The 16,858-nt window shown below is 37.6% G+C and overlaps 1 protein-coding gene across 1 annotated transcript; it reads left to right on the top strand.

Annotated features, from left to right (window-relative positions):
* Nucleotides 1-12,119: 12,119 nt before the first annotated feature.
* LOC127103084 (tubby-like F-box protein 7) lies at nucleotides 12,120-12,506 on the top strand. The gene has a single exon (XM_051040373.1). It carries the CDS (start codon nucleotides 12,120-12,122, stop codon nucleotides 12,504-12,506), a length of 387 nt encoding a protein of 128 aa, XP_050896330.1.
* The last annotated feature ends 4,352 nt before the right edge of the window (nucleotides 12,507-16,858 follow it).

Here is a 16,858-nt window from a genome sequence, read left to right as displayed (position 1 = left end):
TAAATATAATATAATAATAATAATATAAGAACTAATTACTAAAATTGGGTTGTTACAACTCTCCCCCACTTAAAAGATTTCCGTCCTCGAAAATTCCTCAAACGAACCACTCCGGATACGATTCCCTCATCTTATCCTCGAGTTCCCAACCTGCCAATGGAAAATAAAACAAGCACCGACAGTGTTCTCACACACATGTCGCATACTAGGAACAAACCTAATTAAACAACCTGGCCGAACGGACCGACCTGCGACTAATGTAACACATTAGTGACTATTGACCAACTGGTCGACCATGCTCTGATACCACTAATGTGTAACACCCCTTTTTCTACCCCAAATTATTTAGCATATAATTAGAGTAAATAAGCACGCATATAAAGAAAAGGGCGTCACATCGACGTTTTCGAAACTTAAAACTTTCAAAAACCAACAATACACCTGGTCATTCAAAATAACACATTTCACTCATCATGAATATTCAAGCAATATGCGTTCGCAGCGGAAAATAGAGAATACTCATGTATTTCATAAAAACGATCCATGTCCCATACCATGATCATCTCTCAATAATCACTTCCAATTAAAATAAACAAGTAATAACATAAAACATATCTAAATAAGCTATGAGTTCAATACCACTAATCTACCCAGTGTTACATGACCAGAGCATTGACTCATTACCTAATTTCAAACTAAATACGGAAACTCTCCAGCTAATCTTGAGCGAGCTACCGTCCACCTACTCCAGCAATACTACTCTGTAGTATCTGCACGATACCCATGTAAAGGTAACATTCAAACAGAAAGGGTGAGAATTCAAATCATTATGAAATAGCATAATAAGGCACAATGAATTAAAACACAATTTAAGAATTCATCACACTTGGTGTAATCACGTCAATAATATTAACCAACAATCATCTCACATATTTCAAACGTACATCGCATCCACATCAATACATGCATTCAATGATCACATAACTATAGACGACTCAATGCAAGACAATGTGACTCTATGCATGTGGTACCTCAATGTGAACTCAAAGTTTCACCGCTTTCCGATTCAATATCTAGAATCCAAGCCACACTTCCGATCCGGACAAGACCAAAGCCCTACGTATGTTTCCAATGAAGGATCACCGCTTAATACTACGCCTAATCCCAATTAAGGATTAACGTCTGCTACGTCTGTTTCCAATGAAGGATCACCGCTTAAATACTACGCCTAATCCCAATTAAGGATTAACGTCTGCTACGTCTGTTTCCAATTAAGGAATCACCGCTTGACCACTTCCACAATGAAGTCAACCATGCTATGAATGAATGCACACATACCAACACATATGCAATTAAGACCATCTATATACCGTCTTAACATCCCACATATCACCATGACTCACAATTGGTACATATACACACTCATCACAACACATCAATTACGATTACATATACACATCCATAACCATAAATCATTCACAATTCAATAATGGTATACATACACATTCATACAATATATTACTCACTAATATAGGCCAATCATCAAATACGTACACATAGATTTCATTCCAAAATGCACACAACATTTAAATATCAATTTTTCACTTTTCAAACAGTGTTAACCGGTTAACGCCCTGGGTTAATCGGTTAACGCAAAACAGAATGCGCTTCTTGGCAATTTATAACAGTGTTAACCGGTTAACGCCCTGGGTTAACCGGTTAACGCAAGACAGAATGTAATTTTTTTAATATCGTAACAGTGTTAACCGATTAACGCCCTGGGTTAACCAGTTAACGCAAAACAGAATGCTGTTCCTACGCTAACACGAAACAGAATGCAGATTTCCCCGCATTTTTCATCGTTGGAGGACTTCCGGACCTCCGATTTCGATTCCGTAAAAAGCTACACGTTCAGAAAATTATGACTCATCCAAATATATATTCATTCACAGTTTTAGCATAATTTAATCATCACAATTCAAGAGTATTTATCAAGACCTAATAATTCCAAAACATGCCAATTAAGGATTTCAACCTAAAACATGTTCCTACCCATTGACCCAATCATACTAACCCATAATAATAAGGATTTCCCCCCTTACCTTGTCAATTTGATGGAAACCTTGACTCCTCTCGCTTTTCCTCTCCTCTTTCTCTATTGCTTTCAGTGCTCAAGTGAATTCTAATTCTCACACTCTTACTATTTATAATAGTATTCTAGTGGGCTTAAATCATCTAATTTAATCACAAGGCCCAATAATACCTAATATTTAAATACCTCTATTTAAATTTAAATAATTAACCACTCACTAGTCATACCAATTTAATTAATATAATTATTTAACTATATCTCATATCAACTAATTAATTAACATACTAATTTAATTAATATAATCAATTATTATACTACCTCACAACCACTTAATTACTTAACACTCCAAATAATTAAATATAATATAATAATAATAATATAAGAACTAATTACTAAAATTGGGTTGTTACAACTCTCCCCCACTTAAAAGATTTCCGTCCTCGAAAATTCCTCAAACGAACCACTCCGGATACGATTCCCTCATCTTATCCTCGAGTTCCCAACCTGCCAATGGAAAATAAAACAAGCACCGACAGTGTTCTCACACACATGTCGCATACTAGGAACAAACCTAATTAAACAACCTGGCCGAACGGACCGACCTGCGACTAATGTAACACATTAGTGACTATTGACCAACTGGTCGACCATGCTCTGATACCACTAATGTGTAACACCCCTTTTTCTACCCCAAATTATTTAGCATATAATTAGAGTAAATAAGCACGCATATAAAGAAAAGGGCGTCACATCGACGTTTTCGAAACTTAAAACTTTCAAAAACCAACAATACACCTGGTCATTCAAAATAACACATTTCACTCATCATGAATATTCAAGCAATATGCGTTCGCAGCGGAAAATAGAGAATACTCATGTATTTCATAAAAATGATCCATGTCCCATACCATGATCATCTCTCAATAATCACTTCCAATTAAAATAAACAAGTAATAACATAAAACATATCTAAATAAGCTATGAGTTCAATACCACTAATCTACCCAGTGTTACATGACCAGAGCATTGACTCATTACCTAATTTCAAACTAAATACGGAAACTCTCCAGCTAATCTTGAGCGAGCTACCGTCCACCTACTCCAGCAATACTACTCTGTAGTATCTGCACGATACCCATGTAAAGGTAACATTCAAACAGAAAGGGTGAGAATTCAAATCATTATGAAATAGCATAATAAGGCACAATGAATTAAAACACAATTTAAGAATTCATCACACTTGGTGTAATCACGTCAATAATATTAACCAACAATCATCTCACATATTTCAAACGTACATCGCATCCACATCAATACATGCATTCAATGATCACATAACTATAGACGACTCAATGCAAGACAATGTGACTCTATGCATGTGGTACCTCAACGTGAACTCAAAGTTTCACCGCTTTCCGATTCAATATCTAGAATCCAAGCCACACTTCCGATCCGGACAAGACCAAAGCCCTACGTATGTTTCCAATGAAGGATCACCGCTTAATACTACGCCTAATCCCAATTAAGGATTAACGTCTGCTACGTCTGTTTCCAATGAAGGATCACCGCTTAAATACTACGCCTAATCCCAATTAAGGATTAACGTCTGCTACGTCTGTTTCCAATTAAGGAATCACCGCTTGACCACTTCCACAATGAAGTCAACCATGCTATGAATGAATGCACACATACCAACACATATGCAATTAAGACCATCTATATACCGTCTTAACATCCCACATATCACCATGACTCACAATTGGTACATATACACACTCATCACAACACATCAATTACGATTACATATACACATCCATAACCATAAATCATTCACAATTCAATAATGGTATACATACACATTCATACAATATATTACTCACTAATATAGGCCAATCATCAAATACGTACACATAGATTTCATTCCAAAATGCACACAACATTTAAATATCAATTTTTCACTTTTCAAACAGTGTTAACCGGTTAACGCCCTGGGTTAATCGGTTAACGCAAAACAGAATGCGCTTCTTGGCAATTTATAACAGTGTTAACCGGTTAACGCCCTGGGTTAACCGGTTAACGCAAGACAGAATGTAATTTTTTTAATATCGTAACAGTGTTAACCGATTAACGCCCTGGGTTAACCAGTTAACGCAAAACAGAATGCTGTTCCTGCGCTAACACGAAACAGAATGCAGATTTCCCCGCATTTTTCATCGTTGGAGGACTTCCGGACCTCCGATTTCGATTCCGTAAAAAGCTACACGTTCAGAAAATTATGACTCATCCAAATATATATTCATTCACAGTTTTAGCATAATTTAATCATCACAATTCAAGAGTATTTATCAAGACCTAATAATTCCAAAACATGCCAATTAAGGATTTCAACCTAAAACATGTTCCTACCCATTGACCCAATCATACTAACCCATAATAATAAGGATTTCCCCCCTTACCTTGTCAATTTGATGGAAACCTTGACTCCTCTCGCTTTTCCTCTCCTCTTTCTCTATTGCTTTCAGTGCTCAAGTGAATTCTAATTCTCACACTCTTACTATTTATAATAGTATTCTAGTGGGCTTAAATCATCTAATTTAATCACTAGGTCCAATAATACCTAATATTTAAATACCTCTATTTAAATTTAAATAATTAACCACTCACTAGTCATACCAATTTAATTAATATAATTATTTAACTATATCTCATATCAACTAATTAATTAACATACTAATTCAATTAATATAATCAATTATTATACTACCTCACAACCACTTAATTACTTAACACTCCAAATAATTAAATATAATATAATAATAATAATATAAGAACTAATTACTAAAATTGGGCTGTTACAATTCCCAAAAGGAAGAAGATGATGAAACAAATGCAGTCATGGCAGATGTTGGGTATTCTCACGATGCACCACCCATTCCTTATGGTTCTCCACCTTCTCAGCAATCACCATCTCCAACACCACGTTATCCCTATAGGCAACCGGCAAGGCCTAGAGCACTATTCAAGCAACCATGGACTATTCCTTATACAAATCAAAGACCTCGTGGTCAAGGATATCAAAATCAGCATCTGAACCAGCATAGGCCTAGAAACAATCTGGAAAGAAGGAATGCTCCTCTCGATCCAATTCCTATGTCATACAGTCAACTTTTGCCATATCTGATTCAAAGCTCGCTGGTGGAGCCCAAGTCTCTCAGGCCATTGTCTGAACCATACCCACCTAGATATGATCCTGATGTGCGATGTGGATATCATGCCAGAACAATAGGGCATTCAACTAAAGACTGCAATACTTTCAAGGCTAAAGTGCAAAATTTATCGATAAAAGGTACATATCCTTTTCAGAAGGAAGCCTGTTGGTGCATGTTAACCTCTCGTTAGAACGAGTTCAAAGATTTCATAGAGTATCTCCTAATGCCAGTAGTTCAGACAGGAAGACATCCTCAACACTGGCAATCGTTGGACTGATTTGTTTCTATTTTTGCATTTGTAGTTTCTTTGTTGTTAAAAGCTACTTGTGTTTAAACATTGTTGTTTTTAATGGTAATATTGATGAAGTAATGATGCATGTTTTGAATTAATTATCTCGCATTCACTCATTTTTCTTCTCTTATATAAAAAATGAAATACATCAGTGTTTCTCCCATTCACTTTTCTTTATCATAACTTTTGTTTTAACAAAGATTTGAGGGAGGATGACGAAAACAAGATACCCATAATTGTTGACTATATGCTTTCGGATAAAATTCTGGTGATGATGTATAGGCATTGTTTCAAATTCCCAAACACTGGAGAGATAAGGAGTCAATCCCTAGTCAACCACTTTGAGCCTAGAAGTAAGTGTTTCTTTCGGATGAACAAACCCTTATGTTTAACCTGGGGAAGGGTAGTGTTTAGTTAATTTGACTACGCATTCAAATTTCAAGATGAAACATCCCGTCTGAGGATCAACCACAGGATATTCTTCGCACACATCCTGAAGTGTAGAAGGAACCATGCAAAATCCAAAAGTTATGACAGTTGTTCTTCAATGACCAATGACTTGGCAGTCACATTCTAAAAAAGGGAATCAATAAAAAAGCCCGCTAAATCGATACCCCAAAAGGAGACTTAGGCAAAACCCGGGGCAATCCTGATGGACTAAAGCTTCAAAAAGTGCTCTATGCAAAAGTTAGGGATCAAAACAAAAATCAAAGGAGGTCACGAAAACCCTCAATAAAATAAAAACAAGATTTAGTGACCACCATATCAAGAATCAAAGGGTCACCAATATCCATGAAGAGCAAAATAAAGTGTCTGTCATTTCAAGAGATCTTACACTTGCAAACTCTCTTAAAAGTTGAATGTGTATGGTGAATTAACTGAGGGTAAGACTGGAGTTTATCAAGAAGAAGGGTGGGTACAGAAACAATTTTGAGCCTCATATCCTTTATTTCGATAACCGTGAACCAAGCCATGTTACAACCCTTAAAAGACCTAATTGAAGCAAGGTTTATTCTGAAAGCATACTACAACAAGGTTGCGTAAACTGACTCCTAAAAATGTGCTAGTCTTTTACTTTGGTACAATCTTCTTGTTGTATCCTTCGCATTGTTAAATCATCATTGTGTTTGGATTAAAATGGTTCATTCGCCACACATTATCACATCATTTCAATAATAATTCTTTTCAAAACCTGCATGAGTATCGCATTAAAATTACCATTTCTGAATAAACAATTTTAACTGCAAGTCAGTACTTGACGTCAGGGAAATTTCAACAAAGAGCAATCAGAGAAGCTTGACCATTTATCAGAATCAAGACTACCTCCGAACCTATGAATGTGGGGCATGCCACCTAAACATCAATTAATCATATGAAGATTACTCCAAGAATTGGCCAGTCTTAAAAAATCTCCAAACATCTGTTAATCAGGGGCAAGTCATTTCAAGAATCATTTGATCCGGAGTAAATCATCTCAGAAATCTATTAACTAGGGGCAGACCACCTAGAGGTTCTGTGGGTCAGGGGCAGACCCCTTCAATGTTCGGTTAGGGTGAGTTAAATCTCTTTAACGCTCATATCGGGGCAAGCTACCTCAATAGCACTGAAAAGTCAACCGCTCTAAGAGTCGGTTAACCAAGGATAAATCCTTTCATGGATCAAAATTCTGGGGCAATCTATCTCCAAATTATGGTACAATTGCTTTCGAAATCCTTTCGAGGTAAACGTTCGCAAAGACCCAACAAACTGGGGCAAGATGAGCCACATAGGAGCAAGTCCTCTCCATGTTTTCAAGCTGGTCAATCAAAAAGTTTGGTCGCACGTCAGCAACCATAGAGTTTGAGACAAGTGTCGGGGAATCATGATATCATCCCATAAAACAACCATCTGGAAGACAGAAGCCTTTCTACAAAGAACCTTCTCTTCCAATACCCACGCAGGGGCATTTTGAAAACCTGCAAATCATTACATAAATCATCACCATGCATTAGTCATTTCACTTTGCTCTAAGATAAAACCATGCATATCATAAAATTCATCGGGTCTAACCCTATAACATGAACCTGGAATCGAAAAACCTTGAAACACAAAATCTGACACCAAAGCCTAACATCGCTTGGCCATTTCAAAGTCCAGTTTTCGTCTGGTAATTTATTTCAAAGTCCAGTTCCCGTCTGGCAACTTATTTCAAAAGCCCATTTCCCGTCTGGCAACTTATTTCAAAAGCCCAGTTCCGATCTGGCAACTTATTTCAAAAGCCCAATTCCCGTCTGGCAATTTATTTCAAAGCCCAGTTCCCGTCTGGCAATTTATTTCAAAGTCTAGTTCTCGTCTGGCAACTTATTCCAAAGTCCAGTTCCCGTCTGACAAACTATATCAAAAATCAGTTCTTGTACGACAAATCATTTGCCAAATACCAGTTCTTGTCTGGTAAGTTATCTCTTAATACCAGTTCTCGTCTAGTAGGTCACCTATTTCAATACCAGTCCTCGTCTGGTAGTCAATTATTTTCACCAGTTCTCGTCTGGTAGCCTACATTAAAAATCAGTTCCTGTCTGACAAAAAAAAAACAAATTCAGTCCCATCTGACGTTTCAATTATTTTCACCAGTTCGCGTCTGGTAACATATCCTTCAAGTGTTGTCCGCATTTGGCAGTTCAATCTTCTTCACCAATTCTTATCTGGCAGTTCCCATTTAAAGTCCAACCTCATTGGCAGTCAAGAATAAAACCCTACAAAAACATCCAATTACCCAGTTGCATTCCCACATGCTTCACATGCATCATTTCATGCATAATTTTCCTGCCAAACAGGAAGATTCATCAAAGACAGTCGTATCAATCATCAACATACTTATGCATAACCTTATACAAAATCAAAAACCAGTTACATTCCCATGCACATCCTAAATATCCCCAGCAGTTGCATACTTGCATACATCTCATGCATCATCCCCTGCATGGTATTCCCATCTAAAATGGAACACCATACAAAAATCAAATATAAAATCTCAGGATCCAAGGTCATTCACGTATATCTTAGACATTCCTCATTTCCAAATAAAGTTATTTCCCTGCATGTGCTCGTGGAAGTATTTCTCAGCAAACCGTTTTTCAACTTTAGGATTAATAATGATATTCCCAGCATTTTCTTTGCTATCATTACTCCCCAAGCAGAGGTTACCCTAAAAAGTCCCTTCTGAGCTTTTCCCCTGTAGAGCATTTCTAGTAAATCTCCCTCAAAGGGAGTCTTTTCTTAAAATTCCCCCAACAGACGAACAGCTGAGATACTGCTTCATTTATCTGAAGAAAATCATTTATCTATTCGAGATACTGCTTCATTTATCTGGAGAATATCACTTTTACTATTTGAAATGCTGCTTCATCAATATGAAGAGTCTCATTTCAGATTTTTGTAGAGATATTGCTCTAAGTATCCTCGAAGAGTCTTAGATTCGATTAAGGTATTTTTCCCTTGCTGAATATCTTAATTCTATCAGATAAGATGATGTTTCGACTCGATACAGAGAATCTCACTTTTATTGTTTGGGATGCTGCTTCATCAATATGAAGAGTCTCATTTCAGATTTTTTTAGAGAGACTGCTCTAAGTATCCTCGAAGAGTCTTAGATTCGATTAAGGTATTTTTCCCTTACTGAAATATCTTAATTCTATCATATAAGATGTTGTTTCGACTCGATACAAAGAATCTCTTTTTTACTGTTTGAGATGCTGCTTCATCAATATGAAGAGTCTCGTTTCTTATTTTTTTAGAGATACTGCTCTAATATCCTCGGAGAGTCTTAGATTCAATTAAGGTATCTTTCCCTTGCCGGAATATCTTAATTCTATCAAATAAGATGCTGCGTCGATTCGATACAGAGAATCTCATTTTGCTGTTTGAGATGCTGCTTCATCAATATGAAGAGTCTCATTTCAGATTTTCTTTTGAGATACTGCTCTAAGTATCCTCGAAGAGTCTTAGATTTAATTAAGGTATCTCCCTCTTACTGGAACATCTTAATTCTATCAGATAAGATGTTGTTTCGACCTGATACAGAGAATCTCACTTTTACTGTTTGAGATGTTGCTTCATTAATATGAAGAGTCTCCTTTCAGATTTTTTAGAGATACTACTCTAATATCCCCAGAGAGTCTTAGATTCAATTAAGGTATCTTTCCCTTACTGGAATATCTTAATTCTATCATATAAGATGCTGTTTCGACTCGATACAGAGAATCTCATTTTTACTGTTTGAGATACTGCTTCATCAATATGAAGAGTCTCGTTTCAGATTTTTTTAGAGATACTGCTCTAATATCCTCGGAGAGTCTTAGATTCAATTAAGGTATCTTTCCCTTGCTGGAATATCTTAATTCTATCAGATAAGATACTGCTTCGATTCGATACAAAGAATCTCATTTTGCTGTTTGAGATGTTGCTTCATCAATATGAAGAGTCTCATTCCAGATTTTTTAGAGATACTGCTCTAGTATCCTCGAAGAGTCTTAGATTCAATTAAGACATCATTCCTTTTGACTGGAACATCTTAATTCTATCATATAAGATGCTGCTTCGATTCGATACAGGGAATCTCATTTTGCTGTTTGAGATGCTGCTTCATCAATATGAAGAGCCTCATTCCAGATTTTTTAGAGATACTGCTCTAGTATCCTTGAAGAGTCTTAGATTCAATTAAGGTATCATTCCATTGTTCGGAATATCGTAATTCTATCATATAAGATGCTGCTTCGATTCGATACAGAGAATCTCATTTTGCTATTCGAGATGTTGCTTCATCAATATGAAGAGTCTCATTCATTTTTAGCGATACTTCTTTAGTATCCTTGAAGAGTCTTAGATACAATTAAGGTATCATTCCCTTGTCGGAATATCTCAATTATATCATATGGGATACTGCTTCATTGATACCCAGAGAATCTCATGCGTTCAAATCAAGAAGTTGTTATGCTAATACTCAGAAAGTCTTAGGTACAGTCGAGGTATCATTCCATTGTTGAAAAATCTCAACTGTGATATCCAAGATACTGTTCTGACGATTCCCAGATAGTCTTAACTATTTCATTTTACCTTCTGATAACCTTTTCTTACTCTATTTCTCACTGCATTTTGTTTCTGCATTTCTTCCTTGCTTTTCAAAGGACAAAATTTGGGTCTTTTCGTATTTAATTACCTTCCACTACGAATGTATGAAGACTGTTGTCATTCTTACCTTCTAGTTCAATATAATGAAATAAGGGCAGCTGTCATACCCCAATTTTGTCCGGGCATATTTAAATTTTTGTAAAATCGATTTCATTTTTAATTTGCATCATATGCACAGCATGACATGCATTCCATCATGAATAATAACTAAAATATCAGTCAAAATAAATTTATTGAAAATACAGACAAATCGGTTGAATCATTTTCTCAAGAACGTGCACAAATCAGCGGGTAAAAACTTTCAAAATTAAAATTACAGACACCAGTATTATTAATCTACGGTTCACGTAGTTTAACCTAGTGTGCTCGTTATTTATTTTAGCAGCTGTTACGGTTGCATTTTGACCGGCTGAGCCTTTTAACCGGTGAAAATTTATTTCAAAATTTAAAGAAACGCTGTATTTTTTCAATAAGTATATTTCGCACTGATCATTTTCATGCATCCGATTTAATTTTTTGAGCAAATTTTTGCCCGACTTTTATTCATTTTTAGTCGTTTTAATTGTGTTCTTTCGTCAAAATAGTCAGATTAAATAAATAGAATTTTCCATGTTATTATTTTAATTTTATCATGATTATTTAAAAAGTTGTGAATTTTATTTGATTCAATTGATTAAAATTGTTTTAAATCGATTACGTCATCTAAAAGAAGGCATTATATGCATTTTGATTTATTTAAATAGTGTGTGTTTCTTTAATTCAATCCAAGCCATCGGTTCAAATTAATTAGCGGCTATTATTAGTAATCCACATTTATCCCATTTATCCAATCAAAAATTAGGATTTAATTAATACTATTATTTAATAAAATCTGAAAATAAATAAAATTTAGAAAACTCTCTCTCTCTCTCTCTCTCTCTCTCTCTCTCTCTCTCTCTCCAGTACATCGCTTCCAACGGTAAGATGAAAAAATATAATAAAAGGACTTTTCCTCTCAAAGAGTTCTGGCTAGAGAAAGAAAAAGAAAATAAGAGAAAAGCCCCTTCTTCTTTCCCAGGAGGACCATCATTGCTTTCTTTGAACCCTTAAGTCTTTTCACCACAAATCCCATTTCCTTCTCCACGCCGTCACCTACCTCCTTCACACATACTCCCTCCTCATCACCATGCCAACCCTTCAATATAACACCCCATCTCCCTCCGTTTCTGGTAAAGACGCCTCCATCCAAACAACCTTCTTCCGCCAACAACCTTGCACAGCCGCACATCTTCGTCACATTCTTTTTCCTCAAACATCACAACTAGGGATCCTCTCCTCTCTCTAGAACCATTCTCTCTCTCTAGAACCATTGTTATTACACATGTCGTTGATGAAGGTTTTTGGATCTGGAAAATTCTCGAGATCCTTTAAGGAGGTTCCATCTCTCGTTACTACTGGTGATGACTGGAAAGGAACCGTCGTACGTGAATTGGAGGACGAAACTGATTGGTCAACCATGCTGCCGGATTTACTTGCGAAGATTATTAAACGAGTTGACGCTGCTGAGGATCAATGGCCGCACCGTCAAAACATCGTCGCTTGCGCATGCGTTTGCAAACGGTGGAAGGATGTTACACGAGAGACCGTACGGTCACCACGTGACGGCAGAATCACTTTTCCGTCTTGTCTTAAACAACCATATTCACGCGACCTACCTCATAAATGTCTTATAAAGCGGGATAAAAAGACCTCCATGATGTATCTTTGATTTGACTTTCCACACAAACAAGCCGTCAAGCAGGCAGTTGGAGATCTTCCGTCACCTTCCTCTGTTTATATTTCCAAATCGTTGCAATCTATTGAAGTAATTTTTGATGTTGTTGACGACAATCCCTTTGAAATAGTTTGGAAGGTATTTTTGTTTTTCACATTCTCTTATGCGTCTTTATACTAATCTAATATGATTTATTTTCCACGGTTTTGGCTATTATGTTGTGAATGGAGAAAAACCTATAGTTTAAAGCTAGTAATTAATTTACCTCATGATATCACTTGTTATTGCAATCCCTAATTGTGTTTTATTCTGGTAAGTATGTCATTTGGTTATTAGTAATTTTGTTTGTTTTTGTGGGGCTTTCCAATTATGGAAGTTAAAAAATTGTTTTTGTGGGGTTTTTCAATTATGGGAGTTAAAAAATTGGGGGAAACCAGTATTGGTATGAAATAAGTGTTGATGATTTGGTTAAATTCCAGAGTACTTTATTAGTAAGAAAGCAACTCATCATACTTTATTGCAATTAAATTTCATGTTGAGTAAATAAACATTCTTATGGTTGTCGCAACCTGAAAAATACAGTGTGCGAAAAAACACAACCGACGAAGAAAGACAGGAGAGTCGCCACCGTGCGTTATTTATCCCAAAGGAGGGAAAGGAAATGCTCGAAGTAAACCTGAAAAGAGGAAAGGAAAAGACAAGGTCTCGCAACCAAATCTTGGGTTCGGGAGTCTGTTATGCATAGGGAAGGTATTAACACCCCTACGCATCTGTAGTACTCTACGGGATCCACTTTTGTAGTTCTTGTCTAAAGGGTGTGAGTTTATCTTGTGCTGTTTACTAAAAAAGGGGTTAAATGAGAATGACTCGCGCGGATGTCGCATCCACTGCATACGTATCTCATCTGAATATGAGAATCAGGGTCTTCGTAGCTCGGCTGACCTATGGGTTGGGGGGATGCTTATGCAAAAGGGAAATCCTAGACGAAGGAACCTGCATAAAGTAAACACACAAAACATTTCCTCCTATCGAGGTCTTCCAGCTAAGAAAGCGGTAAAAATACGGGAAAATGTAAAAGTACCACACGGATAAAGATCCGAAGTAACAGTAGTTAACGGAACAAGGAAACCCTGAGATCCTCCCAAGCTAACACCATCAAAGAAAGTGAGTCAGTACAGGTAATCGGAATGAAACCTCCAGGCGGTATCCCACAAATAAAGTGGAACACCAGGCAAACCATCTCTGCAAGAGTCATATGAGCCCTCACAAAACAAAACTCAACAAACAGGTTAGAGAAACAAAATAGGGTAACCAAGAGTTGCCCCCTAAATCAAAATGTAACCACATGAATCATGCCCTTTCAATTCATAAAAAGCTCACAAAAAGCAACCAAGGGTAGGAGGCCTAAACCTCTTGTCAAACAAATGCATTAAAAGGGTATCAAAAATTTCAGGTTGAAAGTATAAAGTAGTGGAAATAGGGCAAACCTGATTGGAGAGCATGATTGAAATTGAGTTGCACCCGTGAGGTTTGCAGAACAATCTTAAGGTTTATATGAGAGGGAATTGGTTCTTGGCAGATGAGTTCCCTTCAGTCTCTAGAGGTTGCTCTGAACTCTGTTAGCTTTTCTCTCACTATCTTTTTCCTCCAGCCAGGGTAATAGGAATAGAATTCCTTTTGTTTCACTGAAACTCTGAATTTATAACCTGATTTTTGTAGACCTGTGGGCTCAAATGAGAGAGGTCCAAGTCCAAGATTTTTTATTTATTTATTTTTTTTCGTTTTTTTTTTCGTTTTCCGTATTTTATTTTTTTTCGTTTTCCGTATTTTTTTTTTAAATATTCTGATTGCCATGATGAAATGCAAATGCTAAATGACCTAAAAATGAATGCATGCATGAGGTGTAAAGCGTATGCTTCCAGGAAAAATGAAGGGTAAATTTTGGGGTATTACAGCTGCCCCTATTCAATCAACTGGAGACCTGGAAAGAAGATAGCAGCGGCTTTCGTGCTTTCGAGGTATCAAGGGATTGAATACAATAAAAGCCCGAAAATTTGCACTGAAGTGAAGTGAAGTAACAATGCCTGTCAGAATCGGCAAAGAGGTGGTCTTGAAAGAAGACTCTGTCTGGTACGGTGGGAGTCAGTCTGAATACCGAAAAAGAATGTTAACCTGGATACCAAAATAAATGGTAACACAGAAATAACCATGGCCTGAATGCCGCTCATCAGTCTGAATACTGGAAATGACTTCGATTTGAACATCGGGAGATATGAGATTATTAATATCAGTCTGAACACCGAGAGGCTGGCCTGAATGCCACAAGTTGCGTCGACCTGAACGTCGGAAACTTCTTCGATCTGAACATCGGAAAATTGGCCTGAATGCCACAAGTTGCATCAACTTGAACGTCGGAAACTTCTTCGATCTGAACATCGGAAAACTGGCCTGAACGCCACAAGTTGCATCGACCTGAACGTCGGAAACTTCTTCGATCTGAACATCCGAAAACTGGCCTGAACGCCACAAGTTGCATCGACCTGAACGTCGGAAACTTCTTCGATCTGAACATCGGAAAACTGGCCTGAACGCCACAAGTTGCATCGACCTGAACGTCGGAAACTTCTTCGATCTGAACATCGGAAAACTGGCCTGAATGCCACAAGTTGCATCGACCTGAATGTCGGAAACTTCTTCGATCTGAACATCGGAAAACTGGCCTGAACGCCACAAGTTGCATCGACCTGAACGTCGGAAACTTCTTCGATCTGAACATCGGAAAACTGGCCTGAATGCCATTTCGGTCTGAATACCGGAAACTTCATGCCTGTCAGCATCGGCAGAAATAGGGAACGATAATAGAGGCGGCGCATGGGCCAATGACAATTGTTGGGGATAACAAAGGTAAGTCATGAACAATCTTCAGTCTGAGTACTGAAAACAACTTCTGGCTTATCACTTGGGATACCGAGAATGTTTTATGCTCACATGCGTATGTTTAAATTTTTCAATGGCGTAATGCTCCATGAAAATGGAAATGCTACGCGATTTGGGAGGATGTAATGCAGTATGATTCTACATGCAAGGATGCGAAATGCTGGGTAGAATGCCAAGCTGAGGCAAGGGGATCTGTTGGGGAAATGATCACCATCTTCTGGACCCTAGCAAGGCTGCTGGAGATGCACAGCGCAAAGAATTATGTGGGGAAATGACCCGCCACACGGTGTTCTAGCAATGACGAAATACCGAGATTCTGACTGGGGAGAGAACGGCACTGAAAACCTGCTGTTGGGGAAAATGATAGTGGTTCTAGCAACCACGATCTGCGAGAGATGACTCAGCAGGGGAAGCAAACACCGATATGGTACCGAGGTTCTGCTTCAAGGAAAGAAACCATGGATCTGGCATTGGGATTGTCGATCTGGTCTCGAACTCTGAGGAGCAGCCGCTTCTGTTGGGAAGATACAGTCTGGCGCTGTCAACTCCGCTGGGGGTATATAGTCTGACACTGTCAACTCTACTAGGGAGTGTATAATCTGAAACCACCGCTTGGGGGGGAGGTACAGTGGTGAGAACCTGCTGGGGATTGAAGAATCCAACGCTCTGATCAGCTCTGCAGGGATAAGATACCGAATTCGTCTATTGCAGGGAAAACATTCACGATCATCTGCAGGGGATTTTAAGGAAATGCCCCGAGGGTACCTGTTCTGAATAGACGATCCAAAGCACTTAAAATTTACAGCAATTTTAAATGTTTATTAAGCATGTGCCTGTAAAGCTCTTATGTGTCATGATGCAATGTTTATCAAAAATTCGGACGTCATTTTTGCAAACAAAACAGAAAAAATGAAAATGAAAATAGATATACTGAATAACATGATTTTATTGATTGAACGGCCTCTGAATAGGCATTTACATCAGGAAGCAATCCCTGGAAAGAGGTAATCGCACAACAGATAAAAACAGACATTAATCTAATGGCAATGTGAAATGGATTTCTATTGGGTTCCAATTCTGCTATGACTTGCTCGTCTTCAAGATCCTCCAGATGATCAGCTTTCTGAAAGAGTGATTGGACTGTTTCCTATCCTTCAAAAGTTTCCAGTCATTGACACGAGATGAGATTCAAAACTACTCAGAACGCAGTCATTCGCTTAATCCCTAACTTTTGCCTGGATCGCCCTTTTCGGGTTTTCAATCCACCGGGATACCCATTTTTGCCTAAGTTGCCTTTTCAGGTTTTCAACTTACCGGGTGTACAATCTTTTCACTTTTAATCCCTAATTTTTGCCCGAACCTTTTTCATTTTCTTGGTTCGCCGGGATGCCCATTTTTGCCTGGACTAC

The sequence above is a fragment of the Lathyrus oleraceus genome, chromosome 7 (genome assembly GCF_024323335.1).
Source record: "Lathyrus oleraceus cultivar Zhongwan6 chromosome 7, CAAS_Psat_ZW6_1.0, whole genome shotgun sequence".
Classification (NCBI taxonomy): domain Eukaryota; kingdom Viridiplantae; phylum Streptophyta; class Magnoliopsida; order Fabales; family Fabaceae; genus Lathyrus; species Lathyrus oleraceus.
Note: the sequence above shows the minus strand (reverse complement) of the source record. Positions and strands in the feature narration are given on the sequence as shown.